Source organism: Phascolarctos cinereus, unplaced genomic scaffold, assembly GCF_003287225.1.
Source record: "Phascolarctos cinereus isolate Bilbo 61053 unplaced genomic scaffold, phaCin_HiC Scaffold_9;HRSCAF=440, whole genome shotgun sequence".
Lineage (NCBI taxonomy): Eukaryota > Metazoa > Chordata > Mammalia > Diprotodontia > Phascolarctidae > Phascolarctos > Phascolarctos cinereus.
The window spans coordinates 143,849,878-143,877,671 of NW_027556402.1; the positions used below are offsets into that span (position 1 = coordinate 143,849,878).

General features: G+C 38.5%; 1 protein-coding gene across 1 annotated transcript; it reads right to left on the reverse strand.

The window, feature by feature from the left end:
* Positions 1 to 5,197: 5,197 nt before the first annotated feature.
* On the reverse strand, positions 5,198 to 27,319 carry ARL9 (ARF like GTPase 9). The gene is made up of 4 exons (XM_020975292.2): positions 26,808 to 27,319; positions 15,765 to 15,933; positions 11,818 to 11,993; positions 5,198 to 6,426 (listed from the first exon to the last, which is right to left on the reverse strand). Exons 1-4 carry the CDS (start codon positions 27,060 to 27,062, stop codon positions 6,247 to 6,249), a joined length of 780 nt encoding a protein of 259 aa, XP_020830951.1. The 5' UTR covers positions 27,063 to 27,319; the 3' UTR covers positions 5,198 to 6,246.
* Between the last annotated feature and the right edge of the window lie 475 nt (positions 27,320 to 27,794).

Here is a 27,794-nt window from a genome sequence, read left to right on the forward strand (position 1 = left end):
GCATATGTAAGTATTGGGATAGGGACCTGTGATTTCATTGGTTTAGGAAACTCTCAAGCTAGGAAACCTCCTTTGCCAGTGTGGTTATTACCTCCTCTGTAATTTCAAGTCTTAAACTGTTGCCTAGAGTAAGAGGTTAAGTGACTTGTCCAGGGTCACACAGCCAGTATCAGAGGAACAACCTGAAGTAAGGTTTTCCTAGTTTCAAAGCTGGTTTTCTATCCACTACACCATTCTGCCCCATATCCATACATCTGTGTATACACAGGATAAATAAGGAGGGCAGTGGTAAAAAGGATGTTGGTATTGGAGGATACTTCAATCTGAATCCTTTCTCTGACACTTACCCTGTGACATCAGATCATAGGACTTAGAACCGGAAGGGACCTTAGAAGTCCAAACCCCTTTGTTTTACAAACCAAGGTACCTGATTTGTCCAAGATCACATAGTTAATAAGTATCAGATTCAGGATTCGAACCCAGGTCTTCTGATTCCAAATCCAGTGGTCTTTCCATAGTAGAAGGCTGCCTCTATCTAATTAAAGAAATATAAGAAAGAATTACCTCTGTGCCATCTAATAAATGTAGCCAGTCTGCTTGAAGTGGAACTCACTTCTATCAGAAAGTATGAGCCTCGAGGTACTAATGTACAAAAGGCCTGTGGAAAGCAAAATGCTTGTTCCACCAGTTCAAGGGTCTTCTGGATTTGTCTCATTTTCAGCCACCTTTCAGCATTGAGTATAACTCCAGACCAGCCCCCTGTGATCTCACTAGTCATCATCTGTCAGGGTCTCTGAACTATGAGACCCCAAGCCTCAGGGATCCAGAAGCCCTGTAATGATTGCACCAAATAGAACCTGTATCCATAGAATCATAACGTCATAGATTTAGAGCTAGAAGAGACCTCAGAGAGCAATGAGTTCAGCCCTCTCATTTTACAGATGAGAAAACAGAGGCTCAGAAAGGCTGTGTCTTTTCCAAGGTCACGCATAGTTAAGTAGCAGAATTGGCATTTGAACCCAGGTCCTCTGACTCCAAATTCAGGGTTCTTTCCACTTTGCTCAAGGCAACATAAGAGATCTCTGCTTTGGGGGACTAAGATTGGAAGTCAGGAGCCAAGTGATGTGTTCTACATTCAGTATTCATTTTTTGTGTGCATCACTAGACAGTTGTCTAGTGCAGAATGTGAGGTCTATATTGGCCCATTTTCCTAACACCGATCATGCCTTGCCAAATCCCAATTCTGTATTACTCCTGCCATCCACTTCCTATTCACATGTTGCTAGAACAGAGCTAGAAAAAATCAAGCAACCAAGCTAACTGGGTCCACAACACAATTATGTTGCACAATTTCAGCTGGGTCCTCACTGCCGCAACGCAATTCTTTCATGTCTCTCCAATCAATTCCCTATCTTAACCACCACTATTATTCCAAACCTTTTCATTGTCCTCATGTCTCTTTCCTTACCCCTTCCCCTCACCCTCTCGGATGAGAACCTCTTAGCTCATGCTTTAATGAAATAATTGAGTCCATTAACCAAGTCCTCTTTTCTCTTACTGCTCCTCAGCTGTCACTCAGGCATCTTCCCCAACTACATTGTCTTTCCACCTTTCCTATAACTGTCAAGGGTACCATTATCCTTCCAAGCCCTCTGGATGACAACCTCAATGCCATCCTTGACTCCGTTGCATTTATCCCCCATATCCAGTCTGTTGCTGGGTTCTATCAATCCTACTCAAAATATCTCATCTATACTCTCCTTCTATCAACTCAGGTGGCTACCACCCTAGTATAGGACCTCATCACTTCTCAAGTGGACTACTGCAATAGCCTTCTGATTTGTCTCCCTGCTTCAAGTCTCTCCCCTAGCCTCTCATCTATTCTCCACTCAGCTGCCAAAGGGATTTTCCTAAAGGGAAGTCTGACCTTGGCACTTCTCTCCCCTTTCCACTTAACTCATTAAACTCCAGTGGCTCCTGGTTATCTCCAGGATCAAATATAATGTCTTTTAATATCTTTTGTTTGGCATTCAAAGCCCTTCACAACTTGGCCCTTTCCTACTTTTCCAACCTTCTTGTAGTTTACTCCCCTCCAGAAATTCTGCAATCCAAGTACCTCCTTGCTATTCTTTGAACATGACCTTCCCTTTCCCAACTCCACACCTTTGCACTGGCTATCTCCCATACCTGGAATGCTGTCCCTCATCTCTATCTCTTAGCTTTCTATTCTCAGCTCAAATCTCACCTTCTGCAGGACTTTCCTGGTTTCCCAGTCCTCCCACCCTACCCTCAACCCCCACATTCCCTCAGAAATGGCTTTTTATCTACTCTGTATATATTTTGTATATGTCTAGTTATTACATGACGGCTCCCCTTTTAGAATGTGAGCTTCTTGAGGATAAGAGTGTTTTTACTTTTCATTGTATACTCAGCCCTTAGCCTAGTGCTTGACACATAGTAGGTTATTTATAAATGCTTGTTGACTATGACCTTAAGCAAGTTATATAAGTCCTCTAAGCATCCATTTTTTTCATTGGTAAAATAGGAATAATACCAGTAGTATCAACCCCAAAGGTTATTGTGAGGAGCAAATGTGAGTTTTGCAAACCTTAAAGGCACTATATAAATATTGGTTATTAGAATCTAGTCAAACCCTCTTTATTCAACAGATGAAGAAACTGAGAATCAGCAAATTGAAGTTATTGATTCAAACCCAGAACACTTGACTCCAAATAAAGTGCTCAAGTCTTCTCAAAACTGTGCTTGATTTCAGCTAGTTTTCTGCTAAATACCAAGGAGTAAGAATGCAGTTCATCCTGTGTACATTATAGCACAATTGTGGTGGAGGTGGTAAGGAAAAGCTTGATAAAAGTTTGGGTTGAGGGGTGGGGGTAAGATAAAGGTGAAAGAAACTGAAAAATGTTTGCCTCTCAAAGGATGGCATGATCAAAAAGACTCTTAATGCATCTCTTTGCTGTGGTTTTCCCATTCAGAATTTATGTTTTCTAAGTTAGAATTTTTTTGTTTGTTTTATGGTGAGGCAATTGGGGTTAAGTGACTTTCCCAGGATCACACAGCTAGTAAATGTCAAGTGTCTGAGGCCAGATTTGAGCTCAGGTCCTCCTGATTCCAAGGCCGGAGCTCGATCTGTTGTGCCACCTAGCTGCCCCTTCTAAGTTAGAATTCTACGTAACACTGGATATTCCATAGCTATATACAAGTTTTGCAGATAGACATAAAAGTTTTTAAATGTACATATGTATATGAGTTTATATTATATACATATATGTATATATATATATATATATATTATATATGTTTACACATTTATATATATGTGTGAGGGAGTAAAGGAAGGGAGGGAAGATCAGGAGGAAGGGAGAAAAGGGGGGGGAGAGGAAACAGAGAGAGGGAGGGTCATAAGTGAGGAGTGAGGAAAAGAGAGAGCAAGAAAGACAGAGGGTCGGGGCACCTAGTTGGCACAGTGGATAGAGCACTGACCCTGAAGTCAGGAGGACCTGAGTTCAAATCTGGCCTCAGACCAAACACTTGACACTTACTAGCTGTGTGACCCTGGGCAAGTCACATAACCCCAATTGCCTAAAAAAAAAAAGACAGAGGGTAAGCAAGCAGCATGACATAGTAGATAGCCAACTTCCAATTAAGAAACAATGGGTTCAGACTCCATCTCTGGTACATACTGCTTGTATGACCTTGGATAAGTTATTTAACCTCAGTGACACAGGTAACTCTAAGAGGAGCTTTAGAGAGCCCAAAAGTCTTAGTATGATAAACCCAAAGACCCCAGCTTCTGAGATAAGAACTCACTATTTGACAAAAACTGCTGGGAAAACTGGAAAAAAAGTAGTCAATGACTATAGTAATCTACTATTTTGATAAACACAAAAGTCTTAGTATGGTTTTAAGCTGGGCCACCCTATAAAATTAACTAAGGGAGGCCATAAACAGGCCCAACAGAAAAGGCATGCTGAAATATCTACTCTTAAACGTTAGAAGCGAGAGACCTTAGTGGCCACAGGTTCAAGAAAATCCTGCCTACTTCTTCTGAGCTCCATTTTTTTTTATAGGCAGGGTTGGACGCCTTGGGGTTGGATAGATCTGACTACCAGAAAGTTTCACAGATGGAGTAGCTTTCACAGCAAGCACAAGTTTATTTACAGGCTTCACTCTGGCAGTTTGGAATATTGAGTATTCAACCCGCCCCCCAGCCCATCTCCCACCTCTTTATGTTACAAGAGGAAAGGGTGGTACACACACACACACACACACACACACACATATACACACACACACACATATACACACACACACACACATGCCAGTTCATCCACATTCTTCCAGTAATCAAGCCTCCCACTCCTTGGTTCTGTTTTTTCATCTCTTATTTGTTAAGAAAACATGCCAAGAAAGTACTATCTATCTTAGGAGTAGGGTCCCTTAGAGCTTACTGTCTTAAGGGAGAATATGCATCCAGTTTGCCCTTCTCCTAGTCATCCCAAAAAGCATTCATGGGAATATAAAAGGAAGGACTTGACTAAAAACCCACTTTAGGAAAAACTTTAAAGAAGAAAAAAAAGAGAAAAAGAAAAAAATCCTCCCTCCCATACAAATATTTGAAGCTAAAACAAGGGGGAGGGGAAAGCAAATGCAGGCCATTGTCAGACATGGTCACTGTGCTGGTTGGTTTTGCTTAGCTATTTCTTTGTTACAAGGGAAGGCTCACTGGAGATGGGGGTGGTTAATAGGGAATAACATGTAAACAACAAAAGGCATCAATAAAATATTAAATCAGAAAGAAAAACAAAAGAGGGAATGCAGGAGAAGGATATAATTTAAGTTGGGAGGGTTTAACTAGTTTCATTATCTTTGGGTTTCATGTTTTACAGGTCTAAAATTACAGAAGGAAAAATTCGGGGGGAGGGGCAGCTAAGTGGTGCAGTGGATAGAGCTTCTGGCCTTGGAGTCAGGAGGACCTGAGTTCAAATATGACTGCAGACCAGATACTTGACACTTACTAGCTGTGTGACCCTGGGCAAGTCAAGTCACGACCCCTATTGCCTCAGCCAAAAAAAAAATCTGTCAGTATTTCCTGATTAGAGTTATAACCCACTTTTCAAATCTGTAAAACAAAGGGAAAAAATGGGAATCAGACAAGCAATTAAAGTTAAAGGTTTAATTTTATACAATTGTTTGTGTAGGCAAGTACAATGACCAATCTCATAAGATAAATAGATACACTATTCACAATGTTTTCTAAACAAATGTTATATAAAAATGTTACATAAAATACAAATGTTATATAAAAGGGAAAACATGAAAATTGACAACAAAATCCCAAAATAAATCCCATAATTTTTATTGCCCAGTTTCATCTTAAAAGATATTTCTTCTAAATTTTAAACTGTAACCCAGAATTCTATGTTTAGTTTTTGGACATGAACAAGTTGGGAATTTGTTTTGCTTAACTGTATATATTTGTTACATGGATTCTGTTTTTCTTTTTCTTTTAAATTGGGGTGAGGGGTAGAGAAAGAGAAAAATGCTTGCTAATTGAAAAAATAAAATACATTTTTAAAAATTTCCATTTATTTTTCTATTTCAGTTTGCTTGGCACTGTCTTCTCTTAATGAATTATTCTGATTTTCAAAATTATGATATATTTCCTAAAGCTTTCACTAAAGTCTTATTATGATGCCCCATCATGGCATGGAGGTGACCTTGGGTTCTTGAAGGTTCTTCCAAGAGATGGCAAAGTCAGACAAATCCTAATCAGCTGGAAAAGCTTCAAGTACAGCTCCGATAACAAACTCAGTGACCCAGCCCAACACAAAAGGAACTCATCACCAGGTTGGTGATTCATTTTTTGGCCATGGCAACAATTAAAGACAATCTTCTAAGTTAGACAGTCACAAAATTATAGATTCTTGAAGTGTTTCCCAACTGGGAAGAAAATTCATATTTTTAGTGTGTATTTTAATTCTGCTGAACAAAAACTCAAGGCTTCTAAAAACACAGTTTCAAAAACATAAGTATATATTAAATATGTTAGTATCTCATTTAAAATAGATGTTTTAAATAAATTAACATTTCAGTCATCTAAGTTCCATGTGCTGTGAAGAAAAGAGATTAAAGTTTGTGTTCTGTTTAAAAGTAAAAACCTTTTTGGCTTCAAGCTTGCAACATAACATTCTCTGGTTATAAGGGCTGACAGACACTGGAGGGTACTCACTGAGCTTCTGAAACCAGCTGGGCTATCAGTTCTCGTGCATCCTGCATACTGGAGGGGATATCTGTGTCATTCTTGGTTACGTGGGTTCCAAACAGGAACAACTTTCTATCATCTCCAATCTCAGACAATCCCAAAGCCTCATGAATATCTGTGATACTATATGCATCTTCAAGATCCTTGGCCCAGAAAGGAAAAGGGAAAAAAATTGATTATTTTGCATGTTGGTGTAAGCATGGATATTTTTCCAAGGATTGGTTTTCGGACTAGAGTATCTCCAAGTTCTCTCTTTCAGCTGTGAAATTCTATGATTTTATGGAGTATATATGAAATTACATATATGTGTATATACACACACTCATACTACACACACATACACATAGACACACACATACTCAGTTATTCTTTTTAATTTATATTTTTGGCCAGTCATTTTAAAGCTTTAACATTTTCATGGGTAAAAATAACAGCTAAGATTATAAATAAGCTTTTTGATGTTGGGGGGGGAGGGCTTTACTCTAAACTTCAGGAATGAAGAGAATACGTGAGAATTACCCATTAACAAAACAAGCACTTACATTTTCACAGCAATTTAACAACTGCCTTCAACTGATTAGCATTCAAAGCATATCCAACAAGCCCTATGTCATCTTTAAGACATTTGTCAGAAAATCAATTAATTTCCTGGGATCCAATAACTTGCCAATATTTGCTACTTGACAAAAGTTCACATGAAACATCTGATATCTAGAGACAGTCCTAACTACCCATTCACCTAGAGTCTCTAGGTTCTGTGTATTGGTAGAGTACCAGAAAGTTCCATACCTGTACAATATTATCATAATTCTTATTGCTATGCTTATACTGCAATAAGATCTAATGTTTCAGTTCTAGCCTTTGTTGAAAGTAAGAATAAGAAAGGGGAATATCCCTATATATCCTTCAAAAAAAGTCAAGCTGAAGACAGTATCAAAGGGGGTTTACCCACGGACATCTTTTTATAAAGATCCATGTAATAATTACTTCCTAAAATTTAGGGCCAGGAAAAAGTGTCTGTAAAAGAACTTCTTTTCTTTCTTCCACCAGACAAGAAAATTATATAATCCTATGTTTTTGCTTCGTTTTGTTTTGTTTTTGCCTTGGCTGTCAGGAAGCTCAAAGTCAAAGTCTTTGCTCAAGGTTAATGACTAACATGCCAGGTGCCTGCTACATCTATTTCTCTGCTCATTTTGACCAGGATTTTGTTCTGCTTTGCTTTTTATCTTTAATTGTCCTGTTAAATAGATATTTGAGCTTTGTAACAACCCTTTTGTCTTTTTTGGAAGAAAACAAAAAAGAAGGAAAATGGGGCCAAAGGTGGCAAAACTTGTCAAGTATATCTTGTAACTGTGATAGAATATGTATCTCCAAGATTCTTGGCTGGGAAAACCTGGATTTATTTAGTCCTGTAACTTTAACCTAGTAAATTTCTGAAACTAGGTTAAAGGAACTAGTAAACATATAGGTTATATTTTTTAAAAATAACTGTGCTCAATTGTCTTCAGAAATGAAAGAAAACAGGTACTTCTGAAATTTAAAAAAAGCTATTTAAATTTAGATTATCTTAAATTTATACAGTTTTATCTGAGCAAAAGTCAGAGCCTAAAGAATAAGAATAGTGATATTGAATTTTTTTCAAAACTCAGAATGGATATGTTATACGATAAACAACAGCAATGAGGAAAGCTAAAAGCAGAGTTTTATATTTCTAATTCCAAGAAAAATCTATAAATGAGGAGGTTTGGACGAAATGATGGCTGAAGTGCCTCCCAGCTATCTACCTCTATGAACCTATGAACTTCTAAAGTTGTATGTCTGTGTGTATGTGTGTGTATGTGCCCTCCTCATCCCTAGGAAAGAAAAAAACAAACATGTATTCTTTCCTGTGCTAGGGACCATGCTAAATGTATTATAAATATTGTCTCATTTGATCCTCACAACAACCCTGGGAGATAGGTACTATTAACATCCTCACTTTACATTTGAGGAAACTGAGACAGATAGCAGTTAACTGACCTCCTGAGGTTCATACAGCTAGTAAGTATCTGAGGTCACATATGAACTGAGGTCTTCCTGATGCCAGGTTCCATGTTCTATCTACTACACCTAGCTGCCTCAAAAAAGATAAGGATATCAGCTGGAATTTCAAAGTCATTCATGATTGGAAGCTAGTAATAAAGTTAAAAATTTATTACTGCCTGGATAATATTCCTTATCTAGATTTATTATGAGATAAAAAAAGTGGGGGAGGAGGCTCACAATCAGCAAATAGTATATAGCATTAACCTAATGGATTGGGCAATGTTTGGTATAAACCAATTTAATTTCTTAATTCAACATGAATGTCACAGTTATTAACTCAAAATAGTATTTTCTCTTGTCTCAGTTTCCACTGAACATTAGACAGACCTTAAATTTAAAACTAGACTTTAATTCACCAGTATTGGATATTAACTGAACATTCAAGGTAATGGATATATTTCGGATAGCAAATCTGAATTTAGTGAAGCTTAAAAATACAGGTTCGCAACCTCATATATTGTAGAGTAAAAAGCACCCAGCAGATTTTCCCCAAACTTTGTTATTACTTTGAAAACTGAGTAAGTGCTAGATATACATCTGTCTGGTGTTAAGATCATAAGGGGTCAGAAAGTAGCTATGATGAACAGGGGGAGCTATGCGGCAGTCACAGAGTGGTGGAAGTTAGAAGGAAGACCTTGGTTGGAGTTCCGGGACTGGAACTTAGTAACTATTTGATTTTGGGCAAATAATCTGCCTTTTCTGAATCACAATTTCCTCAATTATAAACACTATTACTCAACATTATCTGCTTCATAGAGTTAAGAGCTATTGGAAGCATCAAAGGAGATGAAATACATAAAGCTTTGTGAACTCTAAAGAACTATCTAAGCGTCACCTATTATGACAACATGTTCCTCAGTGGAAAATCCAGCCCTTTTTTTATTTTTTAGTGGATGGAATCAATGGGATATTGGTTACTTTCCATGAAGAAAAGGCCCATCCTTTGGAGAACTTTTTTGTCTCTTTATTTGTTAGGGTAGATTTTTCTACTCATTCCTTTTTAGCTTCTGTAGTTCCTTTTTTTTAAGGCTGCTCTGTATACAGGAAATATCGTAGGTAACCATTGTATTAACACCAGATACTGCATGTGCCAACTTGTCCTTTTCAAAGATGGGCAGAACCATAGCTAAAAGTACAAAAGGTCAGACCAGAGAGCCAAAGTAAACCAAATACTTTTCAATGAGCTTTGCCAAGTTTTTTCTTTCTTTTTTTCTGTTTAATTTAATATGAGGTTGAATGGAAGTGGTCCAGGTCAAAGTTGTAAATGCCTGAATCCCAGAAAGATCTACCCCCCAGGCTCTATCTCTGCTCTTTTTATCTCCTTTATTTCTTCCATTTTCTTCCTTTATAAAAATTAATAGGTAGAGTCTACCTCCCACAGAAGGAACAAAGTAAATGGACATCATCCTATCATTATTACAGAATTTTAGAGACTTAGCTAGTCCAGGGGTGGGGAACCTGCGGCCTCGAGGCCACACGTGGCCTTCTAGGCCCTCAGGTGTAGCCTTTTGGCTGAGTCCAAGTTTTACAGAACAAATACTTTTATCAAGGGGATTTGTTCTGTGGAGTGTGGATTCAGTCAAAGGGGTGCACTTTAGGACCTAGAGGGTCACATGTGGCCTTGAGACCACAGGTTCCCCACCCCTGATTTCCAGTCCAATGTAATCCTTGTACAGAGGAAGACTAGAAACTCCTGGAGAAGACGTAGCATTCCTAAGGTCAAAGAGGAACTAAGGAGAGAAGCTAGAATTCAATTTTGGGTTCTTCTCTACCTCCCTCAAATCAGATTTTTCCCCTGCAGCATATCTTAGAGGAAACTGTCTATTCAAGCCAGCAGAGTAATTTTTTTTTTCTCAGTGAAGAGGCCTTTTACTTCCTTTTTTTTAAAGTGAAAATGCATTTTATTTTTCCAATTACATGGAAAAACAGAAGAGGCTTTTTTCAATATCTTTACCTAAAATAAAATGCAAAAAAGGTTTTGGAGGAAGGTAACACATTCACTCTTCCTGAATCACTCTGGTTAGAAAGAAGCACCACTTTCTCCCTTTAAAAACGTTATCAGTGACCCTGGGCAAGTCACTTAACCCCAATTGCCTAAATAAATAAATAAATAAAAATAAATTCTAAAAAAAAATGCTACCAGTATTTCAAAGTTTACAGTTCTATATTCTATGTACACTTTAACCTAGACTTCTACTCTTAGTCACCATCTATTTTGATTACTTTGGTAGAAATATGACCAAGGAGATATGAAGTGGGCTCTCTATTGTAGACAAACCCAACAGATACCCTTTCACCATTTAAGCAAAGGATTGCAGATTTCAGATGTATCAGTGCTGTTCTGGATAATAATAGTAATCGCTATTATTAACTCACATTTTTAGAGTGTTTTTAAAAGTTTCCAAAGTGCTTTTCTCCCAACAGCCCTGCAGGATAGGCAGTGAGAGTTTTTATATCTCTACTTTAAAGCTGAGGAAATTGAGGCTCAGAGATGTTAATTACCCATGATTACAGAATCCCACAGCCTCAGAGTTGGAAGGCACCTTGCAGGTCACCTGAATAGGAATCCCCTCTCTGCAATATTCCCACAAACTTCTAGCCTTTGCACAAAGATTTCTAACAAATTCACCCAGCTAGGAAGTCATAGCCACTATCCTAACCTATGTCTCTTGACTAATACTAAACACACAACAACAATAAAAACAACAAAACATTATGTGCATAAGCAAAAGACAAAACTGAGTCAGGACTAATTCACCAAATAATAGGGTTAGAAGGGACCTCATAGGCCAACTCGTTCAAAGCATATCTAAATAAAAATTGTTTCTACAGCATACCCAAGAATGAATGAATAAATGAATGAATGAAATATTTATTAAATTCTTACTGTGTGAAAAGCACTGTGCTTTGCCTGGTGCGAAGGAGCTCACTACCTTCCCTGAGGCCTCTCAGTCCACTTTCACATAGTTCTAATTATGAAGTTTTTCCTTACATAATGCCTAAATCTGTCTCATTTTAACTTCTACCCATTGAACCTAGTTCTGTCCACTAGAAAAAGGTAGTTCTGCCCAAGTAGAAAAAAGCCTAATCTGTCTTCTATTTCTAGTCCTGAATGTAAAGCATAAAGTTAGCTATTTTAAAAATAAGAAAAAAAGAATCTTTTTTCTATGTTAAACACACACACACACACACCACACACACACACACACACACACACACACACACACACACGGGGCAGCTAAGTGGTACAGTGGATAGAACTGTGGCCTGGAGTCAGGAGGACCTGAGTTCAAATGCGGCCTCAGATACTTGACACTTACTATCTGTGTGACCCTGGGCAAGTCACTTAAACTTGATTGCCTCACCTAAAAGCAAAAAAAAAAAAAAGCAAAACACACACACACACACACACACCCCATCTAGTAGGTGGTATACATGTGAGGTTTTACCTGTTTATTTGCAAAAACAACTAGAGGAAGGGCTGGACCTTTTTGGATCAGCTGATGAAGCTGTTCTTTGGCATCAGGTAAACGTGCGTGATCTGCTGAGTCCACCACAAAAATCAACACCAACACCTTGGAGAGATACATCTTCCAATAAGAACGGAAAGGCTCACTGCCTCCAACTGTAGGAAAACAGTAGAGGGACGTCTAATCAATAAATCATAAATACATGGTCCCAGAAGGTTCTTAAAGGGCTGAATCACAATCTGAGAGGAACCCTAGTCCACCTCTGGATACAGACTTTACGAAGAGCTATGGTGAAACTAGTAATGGGATGGGGCAATGGTGTAGTTCATGGATCAGCAAACAATGACCCATGGGCCAAATCCAGCCTGCTACCTGTTTTTGTGTATCTGCAAGCTAAGAATGGTTTTTCCCATTTTTAATACAATAAAACTTTTAAAAATGGGGAAAAAACCCTTCTTAGCTCCACAGGGCCATATAGGAACAGTTCAGCATTTATTGGGACCCTGGGCTGCAGTTTGTCCACCCTCAGTGCAAGAAAAAGTGACCAGGGTTAAGTGACAGAAGACCCAGCTGGAGTATTGATTTTGTCACTTTCTAGCAAGGTTATCCTGGGGAAATCACTTAACTTCTCTGTGGCCTAGTTTCCTCAACTGTGAAACGCAATTCGCTAATTTAATGAACATTTATGAAGAACACTGTACTTACGTGGTAGAAGAGATATAAAGATTATTATATAAGATGAGGGTCTTGTCTTCAAGGAGTTGTAAGAAGATGATAAGATGTATACATGTATGTACATATAACTGTAATACACAATATTACATGACAAGTACTTTTGAGATGTGCAAAACAAAGTGTTACATGCTATGACATTGGAAGAGAAAGGCCATTACCACCAGGGAGATCAAGGAAGCTTCATGGTGGAGGTGATATTGAAGTTGCACTTTAAAGGATGGGAAGGAATTCAACACAAAAAGAGAGGGAAAAAAGAAGACAATTCTAGGCTTAGGGAAAGGTGATTAAGCAGAGGCAGAGAGAGAGGGGATGAGAGAGAAAGAGAGAGAGAGAGGGAGAGAGAGGGAGAGAGAGAGAGAGAGAGAGAGAGAGAGAGAGAGAGAGAGAGAGAGAGAGAGAGAGAGAGAGAGAGAGAGAGAGAGAGAGAGAGGCACAAGGCAAGCAGTAGTGGGAAGAAGGAAGAGATACTAGTTGGCATCCATAAATAAGGGAGAAGGAAGAGTCAAAGATAACACCAAAGTTTCAAACACAGGAGACTGGGTTTAGTGTCACAGATAGAATAGTGAAATCCAAAGTAGAAACAGGGTTAGAGGGAGAAAAGGAAAAAAAATGCCTTTGGACCTGTGTCGATGTGACATCTAGGTAGAGATGCCTGGTTTGCAGTAGAGATATATGTCGGAAACAGAGAAATCAGGACAGAAAATACAGTTTTGGTAGATCTCTTTGTAGAGGTGGTATAATACTTCTGCTCACTACTTATAAAGAGCTGTTGTAAACGATCAAATGAGATAATGTGTTGTTGTTGTTGTTGTTGTTGTTTGTCCTTGAAGAGGACCGGAGACATCATGGGGTAATAGCTTGACTTTTGAGTAAATTGGATTTAAATGAGGCAGAGTTGAACAGAGTTGTTAGCGTCACTTTCTCTTCCAGACTCATTGAAGTCCAATGGCAGGACAAAAGTCAAGATGATTGGCGATGGCACAGGATGCAATGGACAACGTTGGCTCCTTTGATGCCCGACCAAACTCTAAGCACTCCACGGTGCCTGCTTCAATCACTTTCATGCCCATTGGAACCAATTGTCCAACCTACACCTGAAGCATGAACCATCTCTGTAGCATCTTTGTTTTGGCATCATACTTACAAGATGTGGACAAGAGAAGTCTGTGTTACTGCTTACCAGAGAGAATGTGTGAAAGTGCTTTGTAAGCCATAAAGTGCCATATAAATGTGAGCTGTTACTATTGTTATTTTATTCTAGTTTCTATTTGGTTCTAAGGAGCCCCAGAAAGAGTAATTTCACCTCAAAGGAAAGGAAAGATCTGGCAGCCTTCCTACCACCACCACCCCTTCCTCAGTGTAGCTCATTTTTTTCTGGCCCATCAAAAGATTAGTTTGATAAAGATGCTAAATATTGGGAGGGAAAACACTTCATTTGCCAGATCTAATTCCATTTTTGTTCTTTTTCCTTTTGATGTCCCCATCTCATATTTTTGCCTTTCTTTGCTGAGTTGAGAATTTCCGATTCTAAAACCATTTGCTAGTAAAAACAGAAACTAAAGAGGCAGCATAATGCAGTGGATAGGTGGGTGGACCTAAAGCCAAAAAGCTCTAGATTCAAATTCTGCCTTGGATAGTTACTAGCTATTTGACTTTAGGCAAGTGATAGTCAAACCGTGGGTAACCCTTTAGAACTTAAGTTTCACATCCATAAAATGAGGATACCAATGCTCTAATCCCTCACGGGGTTTTTTGTGTGACTCAAATGAGATAACATAAAAAGCATTTTACAGATGTTACAATATTATGTAAATATCAGGTCTCAGTTTTGTTAAGCTAGGGGGCACAGTGGATAGAGGGCTGGGCCTAGAGCCAAGAAAACCTGAGATCAAATCCAGGCTCAGACACTTGTTAGTTGTGTGACCCTGGGTAAGTTATTTAACCTCTGTCTGCCTCAGTTTACTCAACTATAAAATGGAGATAATAATAGCACCTCCCACACAGGGTTGTTGTGAAAAGCGATTGAGATTGTATTTATAAACCTGTAGTACAATGCCTGGCACATAGTAGGTGCTTAATAAATGTTTGTTTTCTTCTCCTATTTCTAAAAATATAAATATAACTGAAATTTACACCACATTTTAAGGTTTACAAAACAAAGGTTTACATGTATCATGTCATTTGATCCTAATAAAAATCCCATGAGATAAGTCCTATAGATATTATTATCTCCCTTTCACAAATGAAAACCATTGTGGATAGCCTAACCCCCTTATGATGAGTGTCCCTCAAGACTCTGTCCTGGGCCCTCTTCTCTTTTCTCATGAGTTCAGTCATCACAGCCATGCAGATGACTCCCAGATCTATACACATATTCAGTCCTCACCTATTGCCTTAGCTCCAGTCCCAGCAGAATAAGGTGTTTTAATGAGCATGCATCTTTCTGATCACCAGCTTCCTGCTAGATGTTTTCACTTGGGTTTTCCATGATCATCTCAAATCCAAGATAAGTAAAACTAATCATCTTCCCCATTAAACCCACTCTTCTTTCAAACTCCGTCATCCTTCCTATCAACTAGATTTGAAACCTCAGAATCATCCTCAACTCTTCATTTTCCTTCATTCTCCATATTCAAATCAATTGCCAAGTCCTATGAATTCTCCCTTCACAATATCTTTTGAATTCAACCCCATCACTCTGCTCATACAGCTACCATCACAGCTCATAATCTCTCATTAACTATTGAAAAAATTGATTTATTGGTCTCCTGCCATGTCTCAGGACAAAATCTCCAATGATGATATTCACAGTGTGAAGGTATTTGTTCATAGGGGTTAATGACATCCTGTGGGACGTCTATAAGGGACACAAAGGCTTAAATCAAGAGTGAGAGGGGGAGAAGCCTACATTGGTAAACCGGTGGAGCGTGCTTTTGCAAGTCTGTCTGTGTGCAACTCTAAGAATGTTCCTCAAGCGTGCACCGTGGAATATTTAAATATTAATTTTTTTTCTTAGTGGTCATGTACTAAATAACTCAATAAAAATATCAGAACCTAATGCTCCCATTCACATATTACAAAGATGTGTACTCGTTAAAAAGCTAAAGAATCATTGACGACGACAACGTACAACTTCAATATAAACAGATAAAACAATTTGTTCACAAGTAGAATAGAACAGGCTGACTTACTCTCTAGGAACTCCATCTGCACGTCTCCATTGTTGATGCACACTGCATTGAAGCCCTGGGTGGAAGCAATGCTATGCTGGGCTTTATTTGTAGCTAAGGTATGGAGGACACTGGTCTTTCCTGCTCCATCCAGACCCAGCACTAGGACTTGCTTATTTTGTGCTTTCTCCTATGAAACGGAAAATGAATCTTAGGCCACATCTGTGTACATCTAGAAGCAAGCAGCCAGCCATTTAACCAACAAGACTGAATCCAACTCAACAATCCCTGCCTTCAAGCAGTTTACATTCTAAATGGTAGAACAACATATACATATACAAATAAATACAAAACATGTACATAGTGTATAGATGGTAATTTCTGGGAGCCCCTCATGTAAGAGGTGGCACAAAAGCTAAACTTTGGAGGAAGTCAGGAATTCTAAAGTGGAGGTAAAGAGGAAGTATTCCAGGCACAAGGAAAAGCCAATGCAGCAGCATGGAGTTGAGAAATGGAATAGTGTGCACGTGAAACAAGCAAGCTGGCCAATTTGAGCTGGAATGTAGAGTTCAAGAAGGGGAGTAATATCTAAGCCTGGAAAAGTAGCCTGGATGCAGACTGGGAAGGGCTTTCAAGGCCTAAGAAAAGTTTAAATTTTAGTTTAGAAGTAAAGCTCTTCCTTTGAAACTCTTCAAATGTTTAATTTGACCCTACCTAATTATAAAGGAGCTTCTGTATTTGGAAATATGTTAATACTATACTAGGGAGGTGACTTGTTCCCCATAACCTCTCAGACCTTTCTAAAACAGAAATTATGTGCCAAAGATAAGGCAACTTCAGCTGTCCTCAATGGACTAGGACACTCAGAACCCAAAAGAAGGTTAAAAAAAAACAACCCATGAAGTAACATCTCCCCTGAGCTCACTCAGGACAGTTCCCCCAGCTCCCATGCCATTGGCAGTGAACCCCAAAGACCCAACACATGGGCATGCATTCAAACCTAGCCCCACACCCTCTCTTGTAGAAAGCCATGGAAATCCTGGCTCCAGGCTATGGAAGTTTGCTGAGTCAGTGACTAGGCTGGGGCATTGCTCTAGGGGCAGAAGCTTGCTGGGGCTGCAACAGCCAGCCAGCTCCTTGGCAGATAGCTGTCTGGGCTGCAAAAAAATTCCGAAGGAGAACAGAGCAGAAGAAGGAAAGGAGTAAGACAAATATCTGGGCTTGAAATAGAGCTCAATACCACACATCCCTCCTCCCATAACCTCAGAGACCCAAACTATAGAAATCAATCTGGACTGCCTTTGGCAAACCAAAGGAGATCTTGAAGCAAATGTGGGGACAAGATGACAAGGAAAAGGGAATAGCTCAGAGGTGGACAGCATAATCGGGACAGAGGGGTGGAGGGTGGGGAAAGACTTACCATGGGGCAGTGTTCTCTCTGACACCTGCAAGAATTGGCAGAGACCAATAAATCAATTTTTGCAATAGTTAATGAGAGATTATGAGCTGTGATGGTAGCTGTATGAGCAGAGTGATGGGGTTGAATTCAAAAGATATTGTGAAGGGAGACTTCATAGGACTTGGCAATTGATTTGAATATGGAGAATGAAGGAAAATGAAGAGTTGAGGATGATTCTGAGGTTTCAAATCTAGTTGATAGGAAGGATGATGGAGTTTGAAAGAAGAGTGGGTTTAATGAGAAAGATGATTAGTTTTACATATCTTGGGTTTGAGATGATCATGGAAAACCCAAGTGAAAACATCTAGCAGGAAGCTGGTGATCAGAAAGATGCATGCTCATTAAAACACCTTATTCTGCTGGGACTGGAGCTAAGGCAATAGGTGAGGACTGAATATGTGTATAGATCTGGGAGTCATCTGCATGGCTGTGATAACTGAACTCATAAGAAAAGAGAAGAGGGCCCAGGACAGAGTCTTGAGGGACATTCATCATAAGGGGGTTAGGATATCCACAATGGTTTCATTTGTAAAAGGGAGATAATAATATCTATATCTATATTAAATATTAAATTTAATATTTAAATGTCTTTTCCATTGGCACAATGGAAAAGGGGAATCCACAGGGCAAGTTCTATAAGGCAGTAGCAGAAATTGCCAAAAGGGGAGAGCCCAGAATAGATATCTTGGAAGTTTTGATTGTATAAGGAATATAAAGAATAGGGACTTTATAATTATAGGGGTCATGAACCAGAGAATGAGGGCCTAGAGTAGACAGAAAGAAAGTATAGATAATGAAAAAAGAGAAAGCCTCTCTGGAAAGGGGTACAAAAAATGAAATTTTTAAAAATAATGAACAGGACTAAAAGGGAGTCTTTTCCCTGTGGGGAGAAGAGGAAAAGGGAATCTATCTACTTGACTGAGTGAGAGCAGGGGAAGGGGGAAGAAGAATATAACCAGAAAAATGAAGGTTAAAAAAAGTCTCTAATTAATAAGCAAACCCCCAAAGGAAAGGAGTAACAAATGAAAGGGGGCAGGTAGGAGAAATAAGGGAAAGAGAGTCAGTAGGAATAGGGTCACCTGAAAAAAGATTAAGCTAAAGTAACTGAGGGAACATAGTACTATCTTCACAGCAGAAGAAGGAAAAATCATAACTTGATAAAAACCTCATATTAGATAGACAAATCTAATAGAAATAAACAGAGGAAAATATACTCCTAATTTTTATAACATTAAATGTGAATGGATTAAACAATCCAATAAAATTAAAAAGTGACAGATTGGATAAGAAAACAAAAACCTGCAATCTGTTGCTTACAAGAAACAAATTTAAAAAACAAAGATATAACACAAAATAAAACTGAAGGAATGTAAAAAGAAGTTTTACTATGTATTAAGTGAATCAAAAAAGCAGGAGTTGCCTTCATGCTATCTGATGAAGAAAAACAAACATCCAAATAGTAAAAAGGGATAAACAAGGAAACTACATTATGCTGAAAGGAACCATAAACAACAAACCAATATCATTAATAAACTTATACACTAAAAATGTCTTAGTAACCAAATTCATAAAGGAAACATATGAGCTACAAGACATAGTAAGACAACAGTGACAGGAAATGGTCCACATCCCTTTTGGTTCTGGATAAGACTAACAGAAGAATAAACAAAAGGGAAAATATGGAACTGAACAAATTGCTAGAGAAACTAGAATTTAAAAATTTATGACATTTTCTAAACAGGACTGCCAAAAATATACTCACTATCACACAGAACTTTTATAAAAATTGACCATTGTACTAGGGAGCAGAGATATTGCAAACAAATGTAAAGAAATAGTTCATGCATACTTTATAGACCATAATGCAATAGAAATAATCATTGGTTCAGGGAACCCAAGCGAAAGATACAGACTGAAATAGAGATTTAATGATTCAGTCTTAAATAATGAGTGGGTCAAAGAATAAATGACAGAAATAATTAATAATTATGTAAAAGAAAATGATATTAATGAAACAACACACCAAAATTTCTGGGATGCAGCTAAAACAGGGTTAATAAACTGAATGTTCACTTTAAAAAAATCAGAAGGCCACAAATACACATAAAGTAAGCACAAAAAGAGAGATATTAACAATTAAAGAAATAGATAAATTGGAAACAAAAAAAACCTCTCGTTGATATAATAAAGAAAACTAACTGCTGGTTCTTTGAAAAGACTAATGAAAATTGACAAATAGCTAATCTGATTAAAAAGAAGGCAGAAAATCAAATCAATAAAATAGCAAAAGAGCAAGGTGAAATCACTACAAAATCAGAAGAAATAAAAAGAATAATCTGAACATCTTATGCAGTTATATACTAACAAAACCGAGAACACAAAAGAAATAAAGAAACACTTTCAAAAACATAAAATATTCAAGCGCTCAGTAGAACAGATTGATATCTTAGATAACTCAATCTCAGAAAAGGAAATAGATCTAATTTGAAGGAACTACCTTTAATAAATAAAAACTCCTGGTCCTGACAGATTCACAGGAGAATTCTATCAAACTTTTAAAGAACAATTAGTACCATACTTCACAAATTATTCTCAAAAATTGAAAAAGAAAATATCCTATCAGAATCCTTTTATGAGACAAATATAGTCTTGATAGCTAAACCAGAGAAAGATAAAACACAGAGAGAAAACAACTATAGGCCAATATCATTAATGAATAGTGACCCAAAATATTTTTTTAAAATTCCATTAAACACATATAGCAATTTTCCAAAATGACTCATGACCAAGTTGGATTTATACCAGGAATTCAACGATGGTTCAACATTAGGAAAACAGTCAGCATAATCATATTAGAAACCAAAACATGCAAAACCATATGATCATCTCATTAAATGTAGAAAAACTTTTGACAAAGTACAGAACAGTTTTATGCTAAAAAACCTTTGAAGTATAGGCATAAAAGGACCTTTAAAAAGCACCTATCTAAAACCAAAAGCAAACCTCATATGCAATTGGGATACATTAGAAGCTTTTCTTTTTAAAAAAAAAATATACATTTATTTATTTTTAGTTTTCAACATTCCCTTCCACAAGTTTTTGAGTTCCAAATTTTCACCCCTTCTCACCCCTCCCCCCACCCCAAGATGGCATGTATTCTGAATATCCCTTCCCCTAGTCTGTCCTCTCTTCTATCTCTCTTCCCTTCTATTTTCCTGTAGGGCAGGATAGACTTCTGTACCCCATTTCCTGTATTTCTTATTTCCCAGTAGCATGTGAAAACATTTTTTTTAAACATATGTTTTTAAAACTTTAGGTTTCAAATTTTCTCTCTTCCTCTCTCCCCACCCACCCTCATTGAAAAGGCAAGCAACTCAATATAGGTTGTACATGTGCAGTTATGCAAAACATGTCCATAGTAGACATGTTGTGAAAAACTAACTCTACCCTTAGCCCTCCCATTTATTCTATTCTTTCTTTTGACCCTGTCCCTCCTCAGAAGTATTTACTTCTGATTACCCCTTTCCCAATCTGCCCTCCTCTCTATCATCCCCCTGCTCTCTTGTCCCCTTCTCCCCCTATTTTCCTGTAGGGTAAGACAGATTTCCACACCCAATTGAATGTGTATGTTATTCCCTCCTTAAGCCAAATCCTATGAGAATAAGATTCACTCATTCCCTCTCACCTTCCCCATTTCCCCTCCACTGTAAGAGACTTTTCTGTTTTTTTTTGTGAGATAGTTTACCCCATTCTACCTTTCCCTTTCTTCTTCTCCAAGTATAATCCTCTCTCATCCCTTAATTTTATTCTCCAGATATGACCCCTTAATCTTCAGCTCACCCTGTGCCCTCTATCTATCTACACATAATTTTTTCCTCCAACTACCCTAATACTGACAAAGGTCTCATGAGTTATAAATATCATCTTTCCATGCAGGAATGTAAACAGTTCAACTTTAATAAGTCTCTTATGATTTCTCTTTCCTGTTTACCTCTTCATGTTCCACTTGAGTCCTGTATTTGAAAGTCAAATTTTCTATTCAGCTCTGGTCTTTTCATCAAGAATGCTTGAAAGTCCTCTATTTCACTGAATGACCATTTTTTCCCCTGAAGGATTATACTCAGTTTTGCTGGGTAGGTGATTCTTGGTTGTAATCCTATCTCCTTTGCCCTCTGGAATATTATATTCCATGCCCTGCGGTCCTTTAATGTAGAAGCTGCTAAATCTTGTGTTATCCTGATTGTGTTTCCACAGTACTTGAATTGTTTCCTTCTGGCAGCTTGTAATATTTTCTCCTTGACCTGGGAACTCTGGAATTTGGCTATAATATTCCTAGGAGTTTTCCTTTGGGGATCTCTTTCAGGAGGAGATCTGTGGATTCTTTCAATTTCTATTTTGCCCTCTGGTTCTACTATATCAGGGCAGTTTTCCTTGATAATTTCTTGAAAGATGATGTCTAGGCTCTTTTTTTGATCATGGCTTTCAGATAGTCCAATAATTTTTAAATTCTCTCTCCTGGATCTATTTTCCAGGTCAGTTGTTTTTCCAATGAGATATTTCACATTGTTTTCTAATTTTTCATTCTTTTGGATTTGTTCTACTGTGTCTTGATTTCTCATAAAGTCACTATCTTCCAATTGCTCTATTCTAATTTTTAAGGAAGTATTTTCTTCAGTAAGCTTTTGGACTTCCTTTTCCATTTGGCCAATTTTTCTTTTTAGGGCATTCTTCTCCTCATTGGCTTTTTGGACCTCTTTTGCCATTTGGGTTAGGCTATTTTTTAAGGTGTTATTTTCTTCAGTATTTTTTTGGGTCTCCTTTAGCAAGCTGTTGACTTGTTTTTCGTGATTTTCTTGCATCACTTTCAGTTTTTCCTCTACTTCCCTTACTTGCTTCTCAAATCCCTTTTGAGCTCTTCCAAAGCCTGGGACTGATTCATATTTTTCTTGGAGGCTTTGGATGTAGGAGCTTTGACTTTGTTGTCTTCTTCTGGTTGTATATTTTGATCTTTTTCACCAAAGTAACATTCTATGGTCTGACTCTTTTCGTGCTGCTTGCTCATGATCCCGGCCAATTACTTGAGTTTTAAACTCTTTGTTAAGGTATGAATCTGCTTCCAATGTGGAGAATGTACTGTCCCAAGCTTCAGGGGTTTGTACAGCTGTTTTCAGAGATACTTGTAGGGACCTGTAAATTTTCAGTTCTTCCAAGGTGGTATGATAAGGGGTGAGGTGTTTACTCCTTTCCTGGCCTTCAACTACAAGTACTCCTTTCTGTCCTGTAACTGTGAGGAGGGGCTTCTCTCCACAGCCACTACAAGCTCCTCCACACCAGTGCTCCTCCTCACCCCAGCACCACTGCCCAAAACTGTGGCCCAGATCCAAACATGGGCAAAGCGAAAGATTCCTGCCTCAGCACTGGCAAAGAAATCCCTGCAATCCCTCTCTGATCAGCCACTGGATTCCCCCTCAGTCTGTGGGCTGGAAGCTCAGGAAGCAGCTGCCCCACTCCTCAGGGCCACGTTCTTGGGGAATGGAGCTGAAACCCCACCTTCCTTTCTCAGCACCGACAGAAACAGACTTTTCCCACTGACCTTCTAAATTGTCTTTGGCATTGGTGGATTGAGGAGTCTGGAAACCTCCACAGCTGCCCAAGATTCAGTCCTCTGAGATCTGCTCCAGGTTCCCTGTGGCCTGTGCGCCCACGCTGCGCTCCCAGCCCAGCGTGATACATGTTTCTGATCAATCATCCAGGTTGTCTTGGGCTGGAAATTTGTTTCATTCTGTCTTTTTGTGTGTTCTGCTGCTTCAGAATTTGTTTAGAGCCATTTTTTATGAGTATTTGGAGGGGTTTGGAGGAGAGCTCAAGCAAGTTACTGCTTTCACTCTGCCATCTTGGCTCCACCTCATTAGAAGCTTTTCTAATAAATATGGGAGTGAAACAAGGAGGCCCACTCTCCCCATCATTATTTGATATAGTTCTGAAAATGCGAACAACAGCAACAAGACAAAAAAAAGAAATTAAAGGCATAAAGATAAGCAAAGAGTACGTAAAACTATTCCTATTTACTCATGACACGATAGTATACTTGAAAAATCATAGGGAATTGGCAAAATACTCATTGAGACAATAGTTTTAACCAAGTTTCAAGCGACAGAATAAACCCGCAAAAATCAGTGGCATTTCTATATAGTAATAAAACCCAATAGGAAATAATAGGGAAATCCCATTCCAAATAACTATAAAATGCATAAAATATTTGGGGATTGACCTTCCAAAGCATAAAAAGGGCTTGAATTGACCCAATTACAAAATGCAGAGAAATTTTCAGTCATGGGTAGGCCATGCCAATATTTTAAGAATTACAATAATTCTAAAATTAATTTATCCTTTTAATGTTACATCAATCAAATTATCAAGGGGATACTTTATAGAACTTAACAAAATAATAAAAAATCATTTGGAAAAACAAAAGATGGAAATGGTGAAAAGAAGTAGAGATGAAGGGAAAATAGCACTTCTCAAACTATATTATAAAGCAGAAGCAGTCATCAAAACTATCTGGTACTTGCAAAAAAAAATAGAGAGATAGATCAATGGGAACAGAATAGATAGGGTAGAATCAGAAACAATGGCGCTCAATGACCTAATGTTTGATAAAGTGGAAAACATAAATTACCTAGAGGGAAAACCTTCTTTATTTGATAAAAACTGATGAGAAAACTGGAAAGCAGTCTGGCAGAAACTAAGCTTATACCAACATCTTCCACAATACAGGCTAAATGGACATGTGACCTTAATATTAAAAAATCATACTATAAAAAAAAAAATCAAAAGAGAAGCAGATCGTATACCTCTCCTTCCTATGGGGAAGAGATGTATTCTTAGCCACAGAAGAGAGAGATAATTAGGAAAGATAAAATAGATAACTAATCACAGAGAAAAAAATAATGCACCTAGGATATGAAGGGAAGTAGTTGAATGGGAAAAAAATAATCATGTATCAAAATTTTCAAAAAGGGTTGGGTATCCAAGATTTAGAAACAACAAATGAATGAATAAATGAAACTAATATCCACAGGATATGAAAACATATTTCTCAAAAGAAGAATTGTAAAAGTATTCACAACCACATGAAAGAATGCTACAATTCACTAATAATAAGAGAATAATAATGAAAGAAATGCAAATCAAAATAGCCCTGAGACTTTACCTCATACTGAGAAATTGGCAAAAACAACAAAAAATGGCAGTAGTCAATGCTGGAGGAGTTGTAGAAAGATAGGCACACTAATACATTGTTGGTGGAGCTGTGAAATAGTACAGCCATTTTGGAAAGCAATTTGGAGAAAGTGATGAAAATGTCTATACCTTTTGATCCAGAGACTCCATTATTAAGCTTATACCACAAAGAAGCCATTGATAAGGAGAAAGTCTTATATATTAAAATATTTATAGCTGTATTTTTGGTGATAGTTAATAATTGGAAACAAAGTAGATGCTTGGAGGATTGCTAAGCAAATTGTGGTACATGAATGTAATAAAATATTACTGTGCTATAATAAATGATGTATGTAATGAATACAGAAAAGCATGGAAAGACCAACATGAAATGATGGAAAATGAAATAAGCCAAGCCAAGAAACAACATTCACAGTAACTACAATAATTTAAATGGAAAGAACTTGCGTGACAAAAAAATGTAACAAAACTATCAAGATCAAGCAAAATTTGAACGGAGACTAGAGGATATCCCTAATCCACTTCTTTGTGGAGGTGGGAGGCTCACAAGTGTTACAAATTGTACATGTTTTCAGATTTTTTAAATGTATCAATCAGTTGTGCTGATATTTTTTCCTCTTTAAAAAAGATATAGGACAGGGGAAGGATACTTAGGACAACTGTGATGATATAAGAAACAACATATAAAAGAAAAACATATTAGGACTCAGCCATAATGAAGCCTATTATTTATTTATTTATTTATTTATTTATTTATTTATTTTTGCCATCAGGACACTCCAGAATTTCTCATTTTTCATTTACTCCAATTGAATATAGTGCCCAAACTCTCTCTAGTTTGTTCTACTCCATTCTGGTCTTTCTCCCTTTAAAGAAGATTCTCAACCTATTTTTTAAGTCATGGACCCTTTGCTAGTCCCATGAAGTCTTTCAACCCTTTCTCAGATAATGTTTTAGAATGAATAAAAACAAAATGCATAGGATTACTATGTCATTATGTAATGTCACTATGCATTATTATTATATATTATATTAGAATATAGTTATTAAAATATTTTTTAAGTTTACAGACACCAGTTAAGGCCCACTGTTTTAAAAAAGACTTTACTGTAACTGCAAGATCTCTTTTCAATTACCTGGCAAAATAGGATGGATGAAGAAGGAAAGAAGAAACAGCCAAAATGGGTACCTTGCTGATCATCTGCTTCAATTTTACCCTCTCTCCTCTATCAATAAGAACACAATGTCCTGGAGCCTTTTGTGGGGTCAGACCACAGAGTCAAATTATATTTATCCAACCCCTAATGGATGACAGATGCTGCCTTGGACACAGTATGGGATTCATTCCTATTTCTCCCAGGTCCCATGTCTCCAAGTCACTCTATCAAATAAACATCTAACCATTGGGACATGCATCTTACAGATGCCGTATATTACAAACTACTTTTTGGATTTTATTTAACTAATACTCATTTGAGTCCTCTACTTCCTGGTGTCACATATTTAAGAGACTGTTAAACTGAGATTTTTGTTTATATAACTACTTGTACATAGATAATACAGGGTTCCCAAAGGGCTACAGCTTAAAAGCACCTTTGGGACAGCCTGTATATTCACAGGCCATGAAAAAGATATATATCCCTTCGATTTCTGAGAATACTTTAGATACTTTCTTCTTGATAATAATTTACTAAATACTTAAAATTAATATAATGCAAATTTACTTTCCCGTGTTATGCCCAAGTCTCACAAAGGTATTATACACATCGTTCAGTCATCTCAGTCATGTCCAACTCAAAGATGGGTTATCCTGACTCCAGGCTTGGCATTCTATCCACCGCTCCACCCAGCCACCCTGTGATGTATACTGCCTAGGAAAAACAACGTTATTTTTCATATAGATCAACAGATTAATAGCTACCTAACAGACTTGAGACTGTTAATTGCTTTTGGAATAGTTAATACCTCTGGGGGCCAAGTTCCCAACCACCTCAGAGATCCAAAGGTTAAAACAGTTCTGATCCAATTAATATCGACCCTCTGAGACCCCTTAGTTACTCAACTGAAAGTTGACTTTTTGACAGTCACCTGCAATGGGTAGGTAAACAATAGCGGTGGTGACCCTAAGAGTCAGAATGCACAATAACTCAGCAGATACCAGCCAATGTCTGGCCTCTTCCAACAATGAAGAACGGTAGAGGACGAGGGAAAGAGAAGGTTGGAGGGGCGCAGGTTGACACAGAGCATACTTTGCCAAGCTTCAGGCATCCTTTCGCTAGCCTTGGTCCTACCACCCGCCGGAGAGCAGTCGGTCTCCCGCTTCCAATGCAGCACAGCCCAGTTCGGCCCACCTGGCCCCTCACCTGTGACTGCTTCTGGGATGGTACAGCCGAGGTGCTGCTCTCACCCTCTTTTTCCTCCACTACAAGCATTTCTTTCTTCTCCCTCCTCATTTGCGGAGAAGCAGCCCGCGGCTCCCCCAGATGTGGTCGGGGCAACTCTGGCTCGGCCGTGGGGCGCGGGGAGGACACGTAGCTCCACACGGCGTAGATCACCCCTCCTATCATCGCGGCCGCCGTGGCCGCCAGCCCCACCACCCTCACGCTGCGGTTGGCCATGGGCCCCGCAGTCTCTGCTCTTGCCCCTGCTGTGGCCCTGCCACAAAAGCTGCATACGCCACAGCCGTGCAGAGGAGCATGGGCCAGGGCTGAGTGCCAAGAGCGCCACCTACGAAGGGAGTCCAAAGGCGAACAGGATCCAATTGAGCCTCTGTGGGAGGGAGGTGAAGGCTCCGAACTCCCGCAGTCCCGCCCTCTGCCCTCCCCGGGGGCGCACGCACAGCTCACGGGGCTGGGACTGTCGCAAAGGGCCCACCCTCCAGCACCCACAGCTGTTAGCGGAGTCCGTCCGGTTTAGTCTATAGCTGCGGACCTCTTCTGCTCAATCTGCCAGCCCGCTCAGTCATCACAGCCCTGCCCAGGAGCAAAAAACCAAAACCAAAAACCTAATACAACCAAAGAAACTTCTCAGCCAAGCGCACGGCCTCCTCCAGTTTGCCAGCTTGGAAGGAAAACTGGGATCATTCATCTTCCTTTTCTTAAGCAAGCTCCGCGGAGTCATTTCCCCTACTTAGCAAGTAAAGAAGCTTGCTTACTTTAGTCATAAGGCATTTTACTAGTGCCCAGGACGACTTAACAAAAAAAATGGAAGAAACCACCACATCAATCCCTGAGAAACCCCCCTTTTTTTGCATTTGTATCCCCCAGCACCCAGCATAAACCAAGTGTCCAAAGTTTAGAAATCCATATCTAGAAGACAAATTATGTTATTAAAAAAGCCTTCTCCTACAC

Bases quoted from the DNA above. Each gene is read 5' to 3' on its own strand.
- ARL9 (XM_020975292.2), bottom strand. From the start codon at position 27,062: ATGGCCAACCGCAGCGTGAGGGTGGTGGGGCTGGCGGCCACGGCGGCC. The intron at 15,934-26,807 runs GTGAGGGGCCAG...TCCGTTTCATAG, and splicing joins CATCCCAGAAGCAGTCACAG to GAGAAAGCACAAAATAAGCA. The intron at 6,427-11,817 runs GTAAAACCTCAC...TTCTGGGCCAAG, and splicing joins TTGTTTTTGCAAATAAACAG to GATCTTGAAGATGCATATAG.